Raw genomic sequence first — 22,500 nt, 5'->3', positions numbered from 1 at the left:
TTTTGCCAAAACATTTTGCAAAATAGAACTCAAAAGTCAAGTATAGTAAAATCTTCAAACCAAATCTAGAACTAAAATCGGTTTCTGTCTATGAGGGTAGTTAGGATTTGAGAAATAATTCCATAAAATTAACATTAAGTTAACCCAACAGTGTTTAAAATTAATAATAAATTTTAAATATATTAGTCTTAAAATCACTGCATAATTGGAAATGTTTAACTTTAGTAACTGTTAAAAAAGACATACTTGGTTCCATAAACAACCAACGACATATATTACTTGCCTCAATATCACCCTTCGCAATGTGAAAATTGGTCAAGTTGCCATTATATATAAATATCTCATTATAGAAAAAATGAAAATTAACTTTTAAGTGAAATAAACTAAGTTTATTAGCCAGCCTGGGTTTTAATTACTCTTATTCCTTTAGACTTAAAATAATTTTAAATAAATAAAATTGGAAGTTCTTTAGACTTGAAATAAATTCTAAAGAATCTATCAAAAGAGATTTTTAGAAGAATTTTTTTCTCAGTAAATAGCCATAAAATTGAATAAAGCATTCCTTGATAGTAATGAATAAAATTAAGAGAGTTCGAACAGATTGTGATAATATTTAATTATATTTTTGAGTGATCAGTAATGAAAGAAGGAATATTTATTGCTACTGAATGCAACCGAGCATTTGGTTGTTTTTAAGAAATAATGCTCTCAAGGTCACTTCTTTATTTCTACACAGTGTTTCTATTAAATTTGGATACATATATGTATACATACATAATTTTAATAAGTGGAAAATTAATGAAATAATTAGGCTAGTGAGCTCTTCTACAACTTGCAAGTCTGTATTTCCTCATTATTAGTAAACATCTGTAAAGCAAATGAGAAGACAAAATATGGAGTCAACTGATTATCTCAAATACTATAACCATATGAGCATACCTGTTATAATAGTGGTAACTAGAGCAATGAATATTATTTCATAGGAAAGAAGGTAAACATGAAAACTACAAACAAATATTTGAGAGGGAGGAGAGGTAAAGGAGTAACCAACCGACAGATTCTGGAATACCGAAATCCTTTGGCTTTTAGAGAACATGCTTTGTAGGTATTATTTCATCCCTGAAAATGCTATTTTGTATTTTAAAAATATGTTATTTATAGACCCACTAGCTTTCTAACAGCTGCTGAGACTCAAAATTTGCCAATTTTGCAAGTCACTTAAATGTTCCATACTATATGTGAATGAAAAAGATACACTATCAGTTTCCTGACAGATGCAAAACAATCTGCTCTGGGTCTAAAATAAGTTTATGTTCAATCAGTCAGAGAAATTCTCCTTTTAAATACTCCAATTTAAGAGGAGGTACTTTAATTGTTGTAAGAGGAAACACAAAGTTGGATGTATAGTTTCTCATTTTATCATATACCAATTCAGTACTGGATTTAACATCAAATAGATTATTATATTACTTACGAGGCGACACTTAAATACTTTAAATATATATGAGTTTTGCCAATAAATGCATTGGTCTCTTAGAATAAACTGTTTATTTCTATTATAGGCCAAAGAGTTGCATACCTATTTCAAACTGTAGCTCGGTAGAACCAGGAAATTCCAGCACTGAGGAACCAAGTATGGTTTATGTTTATGGAACCAAGTATGTCTTTTTTAACAGTTACTAAAGTTAAACATTTCCAAACTGTCCTAGTTTTAGGGAATACTAGGACAACAGTGGCCTTGGTCTATTGTTTCCGACTACTGTCTTTTTAATTCCCCACAAATAAGAAAGAGTCAGTAAAAGCTAGGAAAGGGAAGATGAAAATCTCCAAACCTACTTTTTCTTCAGTCTTCTATCCTTCTCAGCTTGAGTTCCAAGTTTGCCTAGCCCCAGGGACTCCTGAGCGGCAGCCTCAGTCTCCATAAAGCCTCCTGTGAAGAAGTAACTATTCATATTAGGTTGGATACATTGTGTCCATTTAAAAGTTAGTTGATCAACGGTTCAATACCACGTATTCTTTTTTCTTTCTCAGATCGTCTTTATATTTCGAACCCAACACGTGTAAAATGGCAGGGGTGCATAAATGAACAAACACTGAGAGAATGAAAAGAAAAGGTACCCTATTAGCCTCCTATTCAACTGCACCCAGCAGCAACATAAAACATAATAAATACATGGATAAATACAGTCTGCGAGCTTCAAGGCCCTTTTTTCTTCTTACGAAAAACAAGAGCAAGTATGGGTGTAGTGCGTGAGGTTTCTTTCAACTTTTGAAAAATGTGACATATTTTATATATAATGGGATAAATGATAGCCCAATGAACCCAATCAGGTGCATGTCTTCAATTCCAAGCCAAGGGAATGTAGAGGCATTTGCTGATATCTAAAGATTTTTCATATCCTGCTTTTGGAATCATCTTTTCCTCACGTAGCTGACTCCTATATTCTTCAGTATAAGCCCTACTTCCAGAACTGCTTATGTTCTGGCAGGTTTTCTTTTGTTTTGTAAATTTTATAATGACATCTGGAAAAAATCATGTCTTCAAAAGATCTTAGTAAGAACTGCTTTTACTCAGCAAGCCATAGATTATTTAGTTTAGTGTCTTTTTTATTGGCGCTGGAAAATATGCAATATACATAACCTTGCAGGGAAAGGAAGAAGAAAAAAAAGTATGTTGGGCATCAAACACAGAATTACACATTTTACAATGCAGTTATTTCATTCAGGATCCATAAACATATAATTAATTAATAAATTCTTGTTACAATTGAAAAATGAGAACTTAATTCTGGGCTCTGTTTTCTCTCATATTTACTGCATGCAAGAAAACATGAAGCCAAGGTACATGAAAAAATGTTCACTACTTTTAAGTGGGTTAAGGTATACATATTTTTTAAGTGTAAGGGATTTAAATTCCAGTTAAGCTCAAGATTAGGTAGAAAGACTCAAGCTAATACTAACCCTTACAAAGACTACACACACATGCACACACGTACACACACACACAAATATCACCAATATATCAATAAATAAAATTATTAAAGCCAATTTTTACTATTCTGTCATTGTAATTTCCCGACTTCACATTTGCAGGGCTTGACCAGGTTATGGTTTTTCTAGTGAAATGAAATATCTTATGAAAGCACCAGTGACAAATTTTGTTGTTACTGCTTTTCATAATTTATTTTAGCTAACAATCTATAATACTTGATGCTATAAATTCTGCAGCATTGGCATAAATGTTAATCTCATAGCCTAGTAACTCTCTTACTGAACTGTATAATTGTAACAAAGTCCTCTTTAATTGAAAACAGTGACTGTTGTCTAGATCTAGTCAATAATTTTGAATCTGAGTACCAAAATTTATTTTATTATTATGCACATGTGTAATTAATACTTAAATAATTTTTATTATGAAAGAATTTCATTGTTGGTACCATTAGGAAAAGCATCCACTAGCTGAATGAAGGACTCTTGGGGGTCATTTATTTTAAATGTGAGATTTTCCATTTATGTACAGTGAGTGGGTATTTTCATTTATTTCTCTCATCAGTGTACTTGCCTTACTGTATATCCATAAATTATTATTCACAGTCTGCAAGTAACAATAAAATTGTTCTCTTGAAATGGAAATGGAAATGAATGATTCACTTAAAAGTTACAAAATTCTTGATCAGTCCAGATGGGGACATAGAGATTGATGAGGTAGACCCATTAAATAAAACCACTGAGTGGTTGTATGAATCAGGCTTTCTATTTTTTCTGAGCAAAGAATATCTAAATTATGATTTCAATTTTTTTTCAAGAACCCATTTTAATTAGCAAAACTAACATTTTAAAATAAATGGTATCTCTGGGAGGGAAACAAAGACCGCTCTGGAAGAATATTGTGAGTCAAATCTTGACCCAGAAAAAAAAGATATTAGAATTTGTTTCTCATAAATAAAACTATAAAAATAAAAAGCATGAGGAGCTTGGAAATACTCTGAATACTTCAAAATCTAATATCCTTTGAATAGAGCATTTAATAGAGAATTACAGCTATATCCTCTTTCAAAATAACATTTATGGCCATAGTAGATAAAATTATTTTTAAGGATCACATGTAGGACAGTACCCTTAAGCAGGAGCAAAAGTCAAATCAGGTGCATTTTTTTAGCCCAATTAAAATAATTCTGGATGAGAACCTTCTTTCATAGAACTGATCCAGCAAAGTTCAGTTTCCAGCTATTGGTAAGAATGATCTAAGCCAAACCAGCTGATGAACTCTTACTCTATGGATGATCATCTGACTCTGGAGAGTGTCTGCCTTATTCTTGTCCAGGTAGTAGTGGGTTCATATGGCTATGTGGACTTTACGAATCTGTCTGTTTATCTATACTAACATTTTATTCACTAGTCATACAGAGCTACGAAGCACTTGAAATGTGGCTGGTCCAAATTAAGTGTTGGAAGTATAAAATACACATATGCTTTTGAAAACATAATGCAAAAGAACATAAGATATCTAATAATTTTATGTTGATTACATGTTGAAATATTCTGGTATATTGACTTAAATAAAATATTAAAACTTATCTCAATGGTCTTTTTTTTACTTAATGTAGCTACTAGAAAATTAAAAATTATATATGTGACTCACATTTGTGGCTCGAATTATATTTCTGTTGGACAGCTCTCTCTATACTGATGGTTCTAAACTGAAGACAGTACCAATCTCCAGAAGGAAATTAATTTTTGCATATGTTGAGGGAGGCACATTTTCAAATGTCACAGTGACTGCAAAGGGCAACTGATACATATTGGGCAGGGAACAAGGATTCTAAATTCTTTAATGAATAGAAAATCCTTTAGCCTATCCTTAAAATGGCAAGAGTGACCCTGATATGAAACGCTAGCCTGTGGAAGCTAGGGGTTACTCACTCTATGGGAGGTTCATTAGGAATGTGAAGAGAGGGATGCCTGAGCGGCTCAGTCAGTTAAGCAGCTGCCTTCAGCTCAGGTCATGATCCCAGGGTTCTGGGATCGAGTCCCTCATTGGGCTCCTTTCTATTACGCGGGGAGCCTGCTTCTCCTTCTGCCTGCCGCTCCTCCTGCTTGTGCTTGCTCTCTGTCTCTCTCTCCCTCTATGACAAATAAATAAAATCTTTAAAAAAAAAAAAAGGAATGTGAAGAGAGCATCATTAACTCTCCACTCTCTCATGGCATGAGGCACTCAGACATTGAAGGCTTGAGTTTCATGATTCAATGGATTACTCAGATAATAAATTGCTTATCATTTGGCAGTGGCCACCTAGTAGTTGTGCATGCAAATGCCCAAGTCAAAATTCTTGCCCTCAATGAAGTTCTCTAGGTTATCACTAAGCACACTTACATTGGTGAGGTCTTTTAGTTGAAATTGTTGGACACAGGACCACTCCTAGGATGTGAGGGTCCCACTCAAATATTTTTTTCCACCTCATTTTCTATGTAAACATTTTGAGTAACCCCAAATCAGCGGGACAACAATCTAGTGGTCCAACATCATAGAATAGCATTCCAGACAGCAGGGGTGAGTGATTCACTTGTCAGATCACCCTCCTACAACCAGAGTTGGGCCACTGGCCCAGAACAACCTCATGGGTGTAAGTTTCTGGGCTCCCTGAGATATCTGGTTGACCCCAAGCACGGGAAAGAGGGTCAAGGTACATTCTGAAGGGGAGAAAGAGGGACCCAAATCCACATGGTTTGCTTGGATCAGGCACCATGCCCAGATGGCACTGCCTCCCTGGTTTGTCCCAGGGTCTGAAAGGTAAAAAAAATAATAATAATAATTAATAAAATAAAATAAAGTAAAATAAAATAAAATAATCAGTGCTTTCAGTGATTAGACCCACACAGGCCCAAATCTTGGCTTCTTGGCTAAGAGTGTCCTGCCCAGATAGCATGGCCAGCCCTAGACTCTCCCAGACACCAGAGAGGGATAATAGTGTGAGGCTTCCTAAGACCCTGGCCAAGGAATCTAAAGGACCCTCATACACTCGGATCTATGAATGGTACTGGTTGGAGCTATCTGTTCATCTGAACTATGACGGCAAATATCTCTATGTTGCTTGGCCCTTAGATTCCTTTCAACATAATTTATTTCATGTTGGCCCTTGAAGTACAAGTCTATAGGAATTTCTAGCCAAAACCCATATTGCAAGGTCTGTACCTCTCCATTTATCCAATAGAGGTCCCTGTTCTTGTATTTAAAAAGGGAGCTCTAACTCCACAGAGATGAAGACTGCAATCTGTTGCCCATTGGTGGCTTCATCTTTTCTTTCATCTGACCTCTCTTTAGTATCAAACCACGACATTCACTTGGATTTAAACACACTCTGAGTTTATAAATGGTTACTTAATTGCTCTGTATCTGTTAGTCTGTTAGCTCTCTGAAAAATGCACCTAGACACAGGGCCTGGCTCATAAAGTGTAAAAAATGCACTCATAATGGAAGCTAAATAGTTCTTTCTTCAAAGAAAGGCCCTTTTACCATGCAGAGCATGAGTCATCTGTAATTGATACTTTGGGAATTTCTATTGTATCTGTTGGCTCCAGAGCATCTAGGCACAATCTAAATTTTTGGATAAAGGCCAGCACAAGCCACCCAAATTTCATGTGTAGAAAGGTGCTTGCTGAATATTTCTGGTGCAATATTGATGCTGTTTTTGTCATTATGAAGGTATTTTCTTCATTATGCTAATTATAGTAGGTCAGTGATTTCGGGCAACTATAATACAATCTGGCAGATGACCATAAAGGAAAGAGAACTGCAATTTAGGAGGCAAAAAATCTCTTGGAAATGTATTGCTTTTCATGTGCACTTAAGGAAATTCTCAAAAGTAGCTTCTATCTATCATCTATCTATCTATCTATCTATCTACCTATCATCTATCTATCATCTATCTATTTTTACTCAGTGATACATGTATTTTATACATCCAAAATTGGTGACACTGCCTGTTCAAATTTAATATATTTTTCTGTTTTTACTGGTTTTTTTTTTTCCATAGCTTTGTTGCATTTGGTTTTATTGGATCAATTCTCCATTCTTGAAAATCTCTTCGTCTTGGATTTCTGTTCACCTCTCTTACAATGTCTGTCAATGGCCTCTGTTCTTTATCCTTATCATTCACTGTTAACATCAGCTAGGATGGTCATGTGTGTTCTGTTCTTTTTTTCTTTATAGTCATTATAATTGGGGTTCTCTGAAGACCTGAGAGAGGTGGTGTTTCCCAGGTAGTAAATCAAAGAATGTATTGAGATCATATGGAGAGATATTTTTGAAATAGTTTTTAGAACAACTCTATTTTTTTTTTCATTTGTGTTTTCTATCCATATCAGTAATCCATAAATCGGATACCTGTGCTATTGAAATATTCATGTCAAGTGACTGGGGTTGTATTGACCAAAGACAGAGGAGTCCTAATTATGCCACCAGAGACCTTGATCCAAGGTGGCATCACTCGACTCGTTAGCACTATAATAGGAGGATTATTCAACCAGTTGTAAACCCCACTGAATTTTTCCATCACCCAGACCCCATTTTGACATCTTGTCATGGGATGCCACGAGTCACAGCTCACCCACTGCCTGTTCCTGTTCTGTAACTGAGTAACTTTGTCAGAAAAACAAACGAGTGTCATCTGACATAGTTATTTTTAACACCGTTTAATTTGCTTTGCTTCAAAACAGGTTAATGCCTTCAGATAGAATTAAAAGGCAAGCCAGTCAGGATTCCAATAACCGATGTATAATCTTAGATCGTGGGGTTCAAAACCCCTATCCCTAGCTATCCTGGTAGGGTAAACAATGCAGCAGGAAAAATTTCTGTGGGTCAGGAATGTGCTGAAGGTTTGGTTTTGTTTTGTTTTAAATAAAAGGTTGTATGTGCTTATGTACTTCATTTTAATAAATTGGAAGTCCTTTGATGCCAACAGTTATGCTTTAGCCATTTTACTGAAGTTCATGGTCGGTACTCTACACGTAAGAGTGGCTCAACACACGCTTATTCACTCAAAGAAGGAGGACAGAAATGACTTTGGATTATCTCTGTGTTCTTTTTTTCCCTCAAAATCTCAACCCTGTTGGGTTTCAATTCCCTCTTGTTATGCTTCTTTTCTGGGTAAAATCTTTCTCTTTAAGCAAGCAAAAGCAAAAATGAATTTTTGAATAGTTTCACTTATTCGTACTTACTGTTCACATAAGGCAAACCTTACTTTTATTAATTTTCTTTAAATTTTAGAATTACTAAGCAGAAATTATAATAGGATTTTGTAAGTCCCCTTTTGGCCTGGACAGTTTTTCCAATCATCAGTTTATTTGGGGCTAGTGGACTTTCTGACATTGTTCTTACATGTTTGTTTATATCTATCACTTGTTATACACACAACTTTGGTACCAAAATCGTTCAAATTATGTTTTTTAGAAAGAGGTCTCCTGTTTCAGATATACTGCTTCTTCCTTAAGTTTACATCATAATAAATACTATCCTGAGTGTGTTACTATCCTTTTGAATTGCTGGGATAACATCTATCCTTCACTGTCTTAACCAATCTTCTGTGTTGGTTAAGACTAAAATTGATTCTAGAATTTTAGTAGTAGTTTGTGTGGAAGTCAGGCTGTGGTAGGTTATAAAGTGACTGACAGATGAGAATGTGAAAATAGTTAATTGTGGACAACTCATTTAAGCTTGGATATTAGAGGCAGGGGAAAGATAAGTTAACATCTAAGGAAGATGGCAGGATCAAATGATGACTTTAAATACAGATTAGACATAAGCATGTTTAAATATTAATGGAAATATCAGAGATGCCTTGCATCTCTAGATGTATGCATCGGGAGAAATGGCTGTGGTCATTGGGCTGCTATGTCTTGATAGACTACTATCACACCCTGGATCTACGTTCTACAAAGTCAGCAGAAGTTCTTACTGGTCCTGTTGTCTCTATGCCCCTCAACAAGATTATCAAACCTGTTTTTGCACCTTTTCATCTTGGGATTTGTACTATGGGAAGAGAGTAAGTGAAAATAAAAGGAGAAAGAGAAACTAAAACCAGATCCCATGTCTGCTAGAAGGAGTACTTCCTCTGCTAGGACACTCTCCCCAAATCAATTGGTACCTTCAGGTAGACTTGGCTCATATATATGTTTTACCTTTCCAGCATAGTACTTAAAAATCAAATATGAATGCTTTAAATGGAAGAACAAATGCTCATTCACTCATTTTAATCTATATCACTTCCTGTTATTTTAAACCCTGCCTATAATTTGATGCACTGAGTACATTTTAGTTTGCAAATCCTGCTCCTACATTATAGGCATTAATACTATAAATAGAACTGTCAAACCATCTGATAAAGAGCAGAATGAATTTTCTAAAAGGTACCTGAAAATGTGAAATCTTCCATTACTACCAAGCTTTTCTCCACGCTACTTTTGAATAATCAAGGTATCCAAGGAAAACATGCTTTAAGGATTTCTGGAATAGGGGCACCTGGGTGGCTCAGTCGGTTAAGCGTTCAACTCTTGATTTTGGCTCAGGTCATGATCTCAGGGTCATGAGATTGAGCCCCACCACACCCAGTGTGGAGCCTGCTTAAGACTCTCTCTCTCCCTCTGCCTCTCCCCCACTCCCCCTCCTGCTTGTTTTCTCTCTCTCAAATAAATAAATAAATAGACTTCTGGAATAAAATGATTTTGTTTGGTTTCTGTTAGCTTTATTCAAATGTTTTTGGACGTGTTGTTTCCTTTGTGCTTTGGGGTCTCCATGTCTATATTGTCTCTACTAGTAACACATTTGAAAAAATGACTACTTGCATATTCAGTTTGATTCATGGTTAGGGGTTATTAATGCAGTCACACTGACTGATCCATCATATCTGAAGTTCGTCTTATAACCCTAGCTTTTCAGATTGTTATACCATGCAAACAACACCCCCTTAATATTCTCCTCTTTGAATTACTAAGAATTTCTCCTTTGTTCTTCATCATTCCTGATGGAACCAAGCGAACACATTCATAGTTCTGTTTAGATAGTTTTCTTCCTCCGTACCATATTTCATTTAGAGGCCTCTAGCATAGCTACCCTCAGATTACTTTTCTTTCTTTGAGCTTATGAGCTAAATCTTTAACTAAGAGTTCAAAATCTTAAGACGTGGTCCAAAATTTCAAATTTGGTTCTTTGACACCATCATCCCTCTACCATATTACTTTCCGTGCCATCTTTCTTTTTTTCTATTTCTATTCACATTGGTAGAAGAAAGAACATTGCCAGTGCCTGTGTCTAAATTTGTCAGATCAAGATATTAAAACCATAACCACTAGAGGTCTTTCTTAGTTTCTTCTGATGCATAAATCAGCATGACCAGGTGGTAGCCCCCGGGGTTTGAAAAGTTTTCACAGTCTTCCCCTTACAACCTGGATACACCTTCCAAGACAAAAGTAGATCTGAGTCCTTATCCCTCAACCAAAGTACCAGTGGTACCATGTACCATATTCTTTTGGTAAATATATGGTTTTTTAGAACCTATTTGTGTCTGTATTTTCTTCTTCTTTACTCCAGTCTTATTTCCAGTAAAGACTTTTTATTCTTGGCTTCTCTAGGAGCTTTGATTCACCTTCAGTACCGCTTCTACATAGTTCCAGAGGCACAGATATTTGTCACTGTCTTCCTCATCAGTAGTGCAGTCCTTAGCATGCTGCTGACTCTGGCTTTATTTATACTGTTTTACTGCGTAAAACAAAATTGTTCAGAGCTCAGAATTCTTCCTGGGGTGATGCTATGATCCCCAATAACTATCGATAGTTTCCAACTTGGATGGTGTTGATCAAAAAATAATTATCATTGATTCCCTTTTCATCTGGTCTGACATAGAGACACACAGTCACTGAAAATGGGTAAGAAGGGCTAGGTTTCTAGAAGAATCTAAATTTTACCAGACTTTAAATTATATCTTGACTTTGATTTTGAAAGAATATTGGCAAAATTTCTGATTCAGTTACTCCTCATCGAAGTTAAATACAAAATAAAAATAGAAAAAAATCCATGAGAGAAAGGCAATTAAATATATGTTAAAAGGGAAAAGTAAATTATAGATCCTAAAATGAATGTATATGTTGAAATAGGAATAAATAAAATGATTACTATGTTAGCAAAATAAATATCTTAAAATAACTATCTACACTATTGTGAATTACACTGTAATATATTGGAAATGACAAATAATTTGGTAAGATTATAAATAGTTGTCAAATAAAAAAATTAAAACAATGCCTTGGCATGTATATTTTATATTTAAAAAAGAATCATCTTCTATCTTCTTTCGTTATGCAATAATTTTTTTTATAGCTTAAGGAGTTCCCTCCTGAGAAATAGAAATCCAAAGAGGATTTAATTCACCTGCTGAGTAACATTTAATCACACAGCTGGTCAGACATCAGTTTCCCATGGCTTCTGATGCTTTGTGTGGGTTTTACATTATGGAAGTTGGGAAGGGCATTTTTGAATATATCACATTTGTAAATTTACAAACATAAATATTATTCTCAGAAATTCTTTTGGTGCCAGGACAGGAAAGTAAGCCTGGGAGCTGGAGCATTACTTGTAAGTAATCATTCCTTTATTTGGAAAACTGAAAACGTGCTAAGAAATTTGTATCATTCTGTTCAGTATTTAGTGTTAGAGGTGGGAGCTAAATATTTCCCAATAATTTAACTATAGTTCTAAGTTAAATAGGAAAAAAGAAGATGCAATCACAATAGCCAATATGATGGAAAAAGTGATTTCCCAAGAAAAAATAAATATATAGGAAGACACACACACACACACACACACACAAGGTGAGTGTATATATCATCATTTTAGGAAATACATTTTCCATATTCTTTTTGTTTCAGACAATTATAAATATGTCCGTCCATCCATCCATCCATCCATCACCTATCTATGTACATATGTTTATATATTTACCTAGAGTCATTTCAAATGTACTGATCTATATTTTTATTCAATTAGTGACTAACAATAACTAACTAACACAATCCCTATTGCCCTATTGCTTCCTCTGTCTCCCCACCTACATAGTGTAGAGTTTGTGGAAAGCTGTGTTAGCTTTAAACAAAGAAATCCTGTACTTTTTTGCCCTGCATGTAATTCCTTATTTTGACAAAAAAAAAATTATTTGGGATTTTTTATAGGTATTTCAACTGTTTCAGCAGAAAAGCCTTTACAGATATCGGTGCCTTAAGTGGTAGCACGCTCAGTGGTTTTAAACCGATTTGAAACACCAACACTAGGATAAATTTCTCAGTCCTGCAAATTACTAAGACATTGTTTAGTCATCAATAAATAAGAACAACAGTAATAACGCTTGCCTCATAGGGGCCTTGTGTCTATCACAGTCAGCATCAAATAAACTCTAGCTATTGTTATTCACAGAGAAATCAAAGGACTATACGTTTTACAATATTCTTCCCTCGTAAGTTTTGTCCAACATTATTCAGCTAAATTGCATTTACAGAGCTGATTGAAAAAGAAAGTTTGTTGGGTAGAAAAAAGAAGCAATGCAAAGATGGGAAATGAAATGAAAAGCAGATGGACCCTCAGAAGTGACTGAAATGAGTGGCAGTGAAGAGTCAAACACATGCACACTTACGGAGCTGCCCAAGTCGGGCTTTTTCTTTTTTACCAAACAGACGTCCTATTGAAGACTTGATTCCCTTCTTCTTGGGGGCTTTGTGAAGAGAGTCTTGGCTGCTATTGGCACTGCTGAGCCCAAGGCTTTCTGGCTCAAGGGAGGCAGACAAACTACTGCAAAACACAAAAGAGAGCAAACTGCTCGTCCCACAAAGTACTAAGACTTGTTCCTTTAGAAAGGGACAAACGGAAGAACACTTATTTTCTCCCTTTCCTCCCACATTTGCTCTTACGCATATTGAAGTTTGGTTTTTCTCAGCCTTAGGGCCTTGAGCCTCCAAATTTTTTCTAGAAAAGATTATTTTTGTTCTAAATGTTTTCACCCTTATTTCTGATACGATCTCAAATGAATCAATGAACACAGGTTGGCTTATTCATTGCATGTTAAATGACCTTCCATTCTTTAGCATGTGACCCTTTCCCTATTTCCTTCTCAGAGCTTATGTTTTTTTATAGTCATAAACATAATGACCTATGATAAGACCTTTAAATTTAACTAACTATGAAATTTAAGCTGCTATTCCAGCCCACATCTTTACTGGGGTTTCTTCTAGCCATTTTTTTTTTAAATTTTTTTTTTAAAGATTTTATTTATTTATTCATTAGAGACAGAGAGAGAGAGAGGCAGAGGGAGAAGCAGGCTCCCTACTGAGCAGGGAGCCCGATGCGGAACTCGATCCCAGGACCCTGGGATCATGACCTGAGCCGAAGGCAGAGGCTTAACGACTGAGCCACCCAGGCGCCCTCTTCTAGCCATCTTTCTCTCTCCCAGTTTTGGAGTCTAAATCGTTTAATTTTAAATCATCTAGGAAGGATTTAGAAGCAAATAATCATATGCTCTAGTGATCACTTTTTGTTTCTTCTTATAGTTCTCGTGTGTAAAACACATACTATTTAGAAGACAGATTCTTACCTAAGTTATTAATACTAAGTCATTATGTTCAGTTATATCAATTATGTTTCTTGAAACGCTGCAATTGATAAGAATGTAAAAGGCCATGTATTTAAGATGTGAATTGCATGCTTAGATTTATGTATGCCATTAATTCTCATGGAGATCTGCTTGCAATTTTGTAGGCTGACAGAAAGGACCACAGGATGAGTTACTGTGAAAAATGGGTATTTTCCCTTACCTTTTCTTTTAATATTTTGGCAAAAATATCATTTTTTTTCTTACGAACTGTCTGCCTGGGTAGCAGCACCAGCACCTGGAGGGTGGTATACATATCTGTCTGCTAAAAGTAAATGATGTGCAATTACGGACTTTTAAGACCCTAATTACTCTTACACCTAAGCCAAATTTATAGTCCTGTCCTAGAATCCCTTAATTTTTCTGTTATTCTTCCTAATGAGTCCGTTCATTAGCCTGACTTTATTTTAATAGGAAATATCCACTAAAAATAGAAGAGTTCGTATCATCCATATTGGCTAATAATAAGACCACAAATATACAGTCAATTTTAAAACTAAAAATTTGATCTCAGAATGCAAATTTTTTTTCTACAAGTGATGTTGGGGAGAGGGAGCAGGGCAATACCTTAATGGAGAGCTAGAGCTCAAATAAAATTTCTCATATAAATGTTTAAGCAGTCAATTTGACAACACTGAAAGAAAGAGGAGTATTTTCCGAAGGGGAGCAGGCCTTGTGCTGTGTGTTGGGACAGTCATACCTTCGGGCATCATTGTGGTAGGAGGAGGGAAGGGTGTGAGTCATCCTGATGGCTCTAGGGGTAGGGGGAGGAGAAGTTTCACATTTAATTGTTGCTTTGTCCTCCCGACCATCTTCTTCCACCACTGCAATCTAGAAGTGAAAACAATACATTCAGACGAACTCTTTCTAGATTTCAATGGAAATGGATGGAAATGGAGAAATCATTAAGCAAGGCTATTTGAGTAATTCTAATACAAAAACAAAATAAAAAACTTGGGGCAAATAGGTCTTACACTTATAAATTCACATTATTGAAGAGTGTGTGTCATAACTGTTTAAAAATAAAGACATTCCAGTTTGGGGAAAAAAAAAAAACCCTTGGATACTTTACACAAAAATATTATTTCAGAGTAAATAAACACCATAGATCACTATCCAGGGACTATAAGAAAGCTATCCTGGAATCCATTTCAATATATCAGGAATGTAAATGTTTTATAAAAAGTTACTGAACACATATTTGAGCTAATTCACTAAAAAAAGTATGCATAGTCAGGTTATCATAACATGGATATCTTTTACATAGATTTTTGAAGTGAGAAGAGAAGGTGGCAAAAATACAACTTTACCAGATAAAGTGTATTAAATCAGGCTAATGAAATGTGTTCCAGATGTTTAAAAAAAATGAGTGCCAATTTATTAGAAAAAAAAATTCTTGCAAATTGTTTCATTTCACTACCTCTCATGGGAATGTGGACAAAGGCAAACAGAAACCAGAAGATGGGGTGGAAGGGATTTCTTTAAATAATTTAGTTCAGAATCCAGAACAATTCAGGATACCATAAATTTTGTCAGAGACAGACATATAAAACTGCATGACAGTCAGACTTTTCAATAATCAAATTGATTGTAAAGAGGTATTTTTTTACAACAATCCTGCATTTTTTTCACGGCATCACTGTGCATTGAAATACATACATATAGAGGGAAAGATTGTGGAAAGCATAGTTAGAAGATACAGTTCTGGAAGTTCTTATGACAAAAAGTTAGCAATATGGCTATAGCAAAAATTTTAAAGCTGTTTATCATCTTATGTCTACATAATGCCTTGCTTTGTTTCTATGTTGAGCTATTATGCGTAAGTGTGTTTATATATGATATACGATAAAGACCTCATGTATTGGAGAAACCTAAATAAATTGTTTGACTGGGCTTTTGTCATCCAAGCCTAGATTACTTGTAACAGTTCATGTAGGCATCTTTATAGGATTTCCTCTTTCCATTTCAATGAGTACAGTGCCACCGGAAGAATCTTTTTCAAGAACTACTTTCAGCATGAGGTTAACACTCTGGAAAACTCTTCCTAAACTCACCTTTCATCTAAATTCATAAAGACGTTTCCAAACTCTACTTAATATGTGTCCCATGGTCTAGCCATAATTGTTTTCTGTGATTATTTCTGACCCTTTTGCTTCCAGAGTTTTTCCTCTGAAACACCTCCTAAAATGCCTTATTCTCTCCACACCACCAGTCAAATATGCCAAATGTCCAAATACCAGCTTTTAAAAACATCATACACAAACTGTTTGTCTGAATAATGCTTGGAGCTTACACTGTATAAATGAAATAGAGGAGAAAGGGTTTGGAATCAGAGATGGATTTGAATTCTGATTTCTCTTACTTGTTGAATGACATGTGCTAATTACTTACCTTCTCTAAGATTCAATTTCCTCATCAGTAAAATGGATGTGATAATACTTATCTTAAAGTGTTCTTTTGAAGTGCAAATGGAATCACACCTGTAACTCCTTAGCCTGATACACAACAATTTCTAGTTTGTGGTCTTTCCATGACCTACTTTTTTTTACCAACCATTTCTTTACCCGCTGCATTCCTGTATGGGACCTTCCTTTGTGACTTTTTTTCTTATACCCACTGAACTTCTTTTACATCCATCATCTACTCAGATTTCTTTCTATATTCCTAGAATAATCCTTTTAAGTGGTAGAGGAAGTCAGAGACAAAGAACTTTACGCATGATAAATTTGACAGTTGAGAACCAACTGGTAGTATCACGGAGAAGATACTATAGGAAGATAGATGTTAACTCAAGAAAAAAAAAAGTTCCATCAATCTAAGCCACACAAATACAGATTTCTTTAATTTAAAAAAGACAAAAAAAAAAAAAAACAGTTTTCTGGTTCCTGAAGTGTTTGGAAATAGTCTATCACATCTTGATGATACTGAAAAATAGATTTATGCACTAGATAGTAGGTTGAATCTTTGAAATCTTTCCCATCCAATATCCCATGAGTCTGAGCTCTGCTGTTCTTAATTATCTAACAAGATGTCATTTCGTGAATCAGAACTAGAGTCAACTTTGTTTCTCATTTCCAATACTTATTCTATTTATGTCACACCAAACAGGAAGGCAGCAGGTTAATTATATTTTTATAAGTTCTGTATTCTTGATGCTCTGGCATCTGGTGCCATGCTGACCTGACAGAATGTTCCTCTCAGGGCTAGCTAATTCCTAGAGATAGCAAACTACTTCCCTTGAGTGTGCCTTTCATGTGCACATCAATGAATCTAGACCAGCCGCCAAATCATACTCTCTCTCTGGCTCTTACACTTCAGGAGGCAATATTCCTCTGCCTTAATTATCCCAGGCCAGGAATTGGACAACTAGAGATGGCCCAAATACCTAGAGCCCACCGACATGATTAAAACTAGCCAATCCTAAGCCTGCTTACCCTGCCTTGCCTTTCCAACAGAAACCACAATAAAGCTCCTACTCATCCTTTCTCCTAGCTCTTTCTGCTTCAGGACCTCCTCTGGTACTTCCTTTTGCCTCTGCATAGCAGGGCATGCCCTTCCTCTGGGGAAGTGTGAGTAACAAACTCTCTTTTCATTGACAGTGGTCTCCTGATGTTGGTCTCACATACCTGAATAACAGTAAAACCTACATTTAAAAACAAGCAGCATTGTTCTAGCATTGACAATAAACAATCTAATTCTAGGATATTTAGACCACATAATCTAACCATTACCCTAGAAAGCATAAACAATTTTATTTTGAGGCATTTGTTCTTATAATCATATTTACACAATTGGATAACACTTAAATACTTTTAATATTTCTTTTTATGTTACTAAAATGGCTCAACTAATGGGAATATAATTTTAAAGCTTTCACAGAAAAACAATATTCAACTAGCAATCATATAAAAGATATTTACAGTACCTTTCTCCGATGTTTCCTTAGATCACTTGGCTGTGATTGGCAGTAATAAAAACAACATAAAACAGAACTAATTAATGAGTACCACTGACCATGTTACAAGTTTAAACAGTATTCTATAACTTGACTGTCTTGTTTTTTCATTCCATTGTTTTCTAAATAAATGTCTTTAACCATTACTGAAGGACTCCTCCTCAGAGTGACTTCAGAGAGGAACCTTCGTAGATGGAATTGGTAGGGGGCATGTCCACATGATGGGGTCAAACATATGTGTATGAGATCTGAGACACGGAACCCTAGGGAATAGGAAGCACATATGGAGTGATCTAGCCAGAAATAAATATGGGACTATATCCTCCCAAGAAAACATAAATGGGAATGAAGAAGATCATATATAAATGAAGAATCAATGCACATATATGGAGTTTATAAACATTCCCTTTCGCCCTATCTATGCAGAGCCTTGGTCCTCCCTTGGGCAGGGATGTTATTCCTGATGCATCTCAAACTTCCTGGCATCCTAACAAATCTCTCATTCCCAAATGCCTAAAGCTCTGGCCTCAGTATAACATGTTTCTACAGCTGCTGTTTTCTTGTCAATGTGCTTTACAGAATTTTTTTAAAAGTTAATTCTTTCTGATTTCCGATGAACCTTATTCACTTAATATCTTCATTAATTTTTCTTGTGTGAGTAAAACAATTTTATTCCATTTTAGTTACATTTACATTTATATATTTTTATGTTATTGGAAAATTGGTTGATCTACTTCATTCAATATTCTAACTAGATATTGGTAGACTGTTCTTTATGCTTATAGATTTGTGGTGATGTAGGGGCGCCTGGGTGGCTCAGTCGTTATGCGTCTGCCTTTGGCTCAGGTCGTGATCTCAGGGTCCTGGGATGGAGCCCCACATTGGGCTCCCTGCTCAGCGGGAAGCCTGCTTCTCCCTCTCCCACTCCCCCTGCTTGTGTTCCCTCTCTCGCTGTCTCTCTCTCTCTCTGTCAAATAAATAAATAAAATCTTTAAAAAAAAAAAGATTTGTGGTGAGGTAAAAGTAAATAAAAGCACATTTTATAATCAGGACAAATAACAATGTTTGCAAAACATATAAACATATACAATACAAATGAATATAATATCTTTTCAATCTCTGCTTTTCTGTCCCTAAAATTCTTCATTTTCCTCTGAATATCCAAACATGGATTATATCCAACAAAATTATCCCCCCCAATATTTTCTATAGGTAAAAGAAAATCTACTTGTCTTTCACTGTAGCAGTAATGAATTTAATGACAAAGTTTTCTTAGGATGATAAGGACTTCCGGGTTTCATTTCTTGTTTTTCTGAGTCAGATATGGAAAATTTTTTATGTACTTTTTTTACCCTCAGGAAATGCTTTAAACATTTTTAAGTACTTTAATTACAGTGTAATAATGTTCATTTATCATTGATTTATTTATGACTAACTGCTCAAGAAAATTCATGAAAGCTATGGCATCTTTTTCATATTACACAAACATCATGTCTAAATAATGTGTGTAAATGTGTTTATACACATTATTTTATTAGTATAAAATAATAACATTATCAATGTTTATGAAAATACTTTAAAGAGCAAAACACTATGTTGCAAAAATGTAAGGAAGAATAGGACAGAAATAACCAAAGCTTCCTTGCCTTAAATGCTGGCTGAATTATGCTCTGTGGGCCAACATTCTTACTGTAGCTTTGATAATAAGTCATCAATATATGCAGCAAATATAAACAGAAAGTAAGACAGAGACAATATCCTGTTTAGTTAAAGTCAGATTAATGGTTCCTAGATTTCTAAAAATAAGCAGAGCATAATGTAGCTCCATATACTGGGTATATAGTACATTGGCTAAAACTTTGTGCTGTGTCAAAGTGCGGGTCAGTTCTGATTAGCTGTCCTTTGTCCTGATTGGGCACAGTCTATGATGTCTATTTTAAAAATATTTTTTTAAGATTTTATTTATTTATTTGAGAGCGAGCGAGCATGAGCAGGGGGGAGGGGCAGAGGGAGAAGCAGACTCCCTGCTGAGCAGCAGCGAGCCTGACTAGGGAGGGGCTAGAGCCCAGGACAAGACCTGAGCTCAAGACCTGAGCCAAAGGCAGCCACTTAACTGAGTGAGCCACCCAGGCGCCCCTATTTTAAAAATATTTTTAATATCAATATTCTGAGCACAGAATAGAGGACTCAGTGGTTTAAGAAGGTAAGTAAGAAGGTAAAAGTTTCCTTTTTAAAAAAATTTTGCCATGTTTCTTTTATGTTGACTTTATTGTATGGAAGTCCATAATCATAAAGAGTTTGAATGTGAAAAATGCTGCCACACCATAAAAATAGTTTTCTGTTTCAATTCTCAATTGTAAAATTAAAGAAAAAGACATTTAACTTACATACATAACAAATTTTGTAAAAATAAAATTTAAAAAAATTATAAGGTAGTTTTTGCCTAGAGGTGAGAGCATTTTATATATAAAGATAGATATAGATATAATTTCTTTATAAATATGTACATATGTGCATTAATATAAATCAATTCCAATGGAAATAATTTTTACAATTTATTAGCTACAATACATATTACTGCAACATATTTATTAAAGATGTCATTTAGAAAATGAATTAAAATTTTTTGTTCAGATATTTTAGACACATACATACACACAGAGATAGATACTGTGACACTTTTTATAGAAGCTTCACAGCCTTCTGACTATATTTAGAAACACTGTATACACTTCATATTCTTCTGTAGTATCATTAATTTCTCCTCCATTTGTTATATTTGTGCTAGTTTTATACTGTATAAAACTATTATTTCACCTATTTTTTAAATTAATTTCTATCCCCAAACTCATTTTTAATTAGAATTTTATTATTTTAATAGTAAAGTTTTAATATTCATTACAAAAACAGAATTTTACCTCCAAAAATAGTTCAGAATATTTATATCTTCATTACTGTCATTTAAACGTTATTTCCAGGTAATCACACACACACAGAAGGGACAGAATTGCACATGCTTTTGTGCCAGCAAATTTGAAGAAAAAATCCAGCTCCACTTACTGTGTTGAACATGAGCAATTTACTCATGCTCTCAAACCCCAGTTACCTCTGCTCTCTGTTGAGGTGATGCCCTCAGACTTGCAGATGTTATCATGAGATTTAAGTGGCTAACCATCATAGCACTCAGTAGTGATTCCCATCATTTCTTCCAGAGGTTTCTCTATATTATTTTTAGCAAAGGCATTTTGATTTTCTCTCAATTATATTCAGGGTACCTCCTAACTTAGGTTTCTAACTATTAATCCCAAATATAAAAATAAACGAAACAAAGAATTAAAGAATAAAGAAGGGTAAAAATGTTGACATGAAATTCTAAAACAAAATTGGGAAATTGTTGCTCTTATTTTTGATGGATCTTCTTATTAAAATTATATTATCTATATTATAAAATGTTAACATTCTTTGTTGTTTTATTGAAGCAATTATAATAATTTTTTTGTGTGATTTATTGCATTAAAAATAAAATACCCAGTCCCAATTTACTTCATCAAGATATTACCTGTAAAAATTTACTTAATGGTGTAAGTCATTCAGATAGCTGCTGTGATATTTAGATTGCTGCTCTTCTACTTACCTATTATGTGACCTTAGAAAATTACACCTGTGTAGGCTACATTTGCTTGCCTCATAATGGGATTAATAGTTGCACCTACCACATAGGGATGTTGTGAGAAAAGAAAAATGATAAAAACCAAAGAAGGTCCTTAGAATAAACACCCAGTAAGTATCAGCTCATGCACCATTAATCCTAATGGGGACAATGTTCTCGTGCATATCATCATACCAGTGTCATGACTCCCATCCGATCCATTTCCCTGGCAGGACTCCGAGGGGTGAGCTTTGGCGTTGAGTGTCCACTCGGGGGAGATGAACTGGCCAGTGAAGAAGCTGTAACGGAGGCAGTGATGGAGGTACCTGGGTGGACTCTTGCTAAATTCAGGCCTTCCAGGCTCACACTAGCCACTCTGTTCTCAATTTCTTCAGCACGTAACTCCGTGGATTCTTTTTCTTCCTGAATTAGCCTGAAAGATACAATTTAATTTGGATCCATTATATGCTGCTAAGATGGTAGCTGGAATTCATATAAATAAATAAATAGCTCTGTGAACATTTTATATCAAATCTAATGTTTTCTTTTCTCTAAGGCTATGATATAACTTTCAAAAATTCCAGAGGCTTTCCGGCTGATTATTAGAAAATCCTTCTTTTCAAGTGATATATAACTCCTCCCCACTTTCAGTCTAACCCTCTTTCTATACTACACATGCTAAAACTTTTTTTTTTCACCTGCTAAACCTTTTAAAACCTTGCCTGCCTAGAAAATTTCTGCCACTAATCCTTTTTTTTTTTTTCTGCCACTCATCCTAATCTTACATTTGACCTGAGGTGCCAGTAAATGAGACTTTTAGAAACTCAGATCCCAACAAAGATACTGAATCTTAACTCCCACCTGATGAAACAGTACAACTGACAGAATCTTCAATGAATGGTCATTTATAATTATCATTTGGTCAAATAAAACCCTGAGATTTTTTTAACAATACCTACTTAGCCAAGTCAACTTCAAAAAAGCACGAGGCAATGTTAATAATATGGAGATGATCTATTTATAGGCAGATAGACACATACATACATAATAAAAGAAACGGTTTTAACTGTTGCTAAAATGCTTTTGAGAAGACAAAGCACTATTACTCATTTTTTCTTTAAGGAGAAGCTTCAAGAATATGTAGAAGGAAAGAAAGAAAGAAAAAGAAAGAAAGAAAGAAAGAAAGAAAGAAAGAAAGAAAGAAAGAA

General features: G+C 34.9%; 1 protein-coding gene across 8 annotated transcripts in view; it reads right to left on the bottom strand.

Annotated features, from left to right (window-relative positions):
• PPFIA2 (PTPRF interacting protein alpha 2) overlaps positions 1 to 22,500 on the bottom strand; it is a 466,996-nt gene that overhangs the window by 56,760 nt on the left and 387,736 nt on the right. For all 8 annotated transcript variants that reach the window (XM_044914754.1, XM_021689861.1, XM_044914752.1 and 5 more), the window contains 5 exons: positions 21,488 to 21,725; positions 17,614 to 17,643; positions 14,389 to 14,519; positions 12,678 to 12,832; positions 1,837 to 1,930 (listed from right to left, as the gene is read on the bottom strand). In XM_044914754.1, coding sequence (XP_044770689.1) covers positions 1,837 to 1,930; positions 12,678 to 12,832; positions 14,389 to 14,519; positions 17,614 to 17,643; positions 21,488 to 21,725 — 648 coding nt within the window. The remainder of the gene's footprint in view (positions 1 to 1,836; positions 1,931 to 12,677; positions 12,833 to 14,388; positions 14,520 to 17,613; positions 17,644 to 21,487; positions 21,726 to 22,500) is intronic.

Source organism: Neomonachus schauinslandi, chromosome 5 (genome assembly GCF_002201575.2).
Source record: "Neomonachus schauinslandi chromosome 5, ASM220157v2, whole genome shotgun sequence".
In the NCBI taxonomy this organism is placed as follows: domain Eukaryota; kingdom Metazoa; phylum Chordata; class Mammalia; order Carnivora; family Phocidae; genus Neomonachus; species Neomonachus schauinslandi.
Note: the sequence above shows the minus strand (reverse complement) of the source record. Positions and strands in the feature narration are given on the sequence as shown.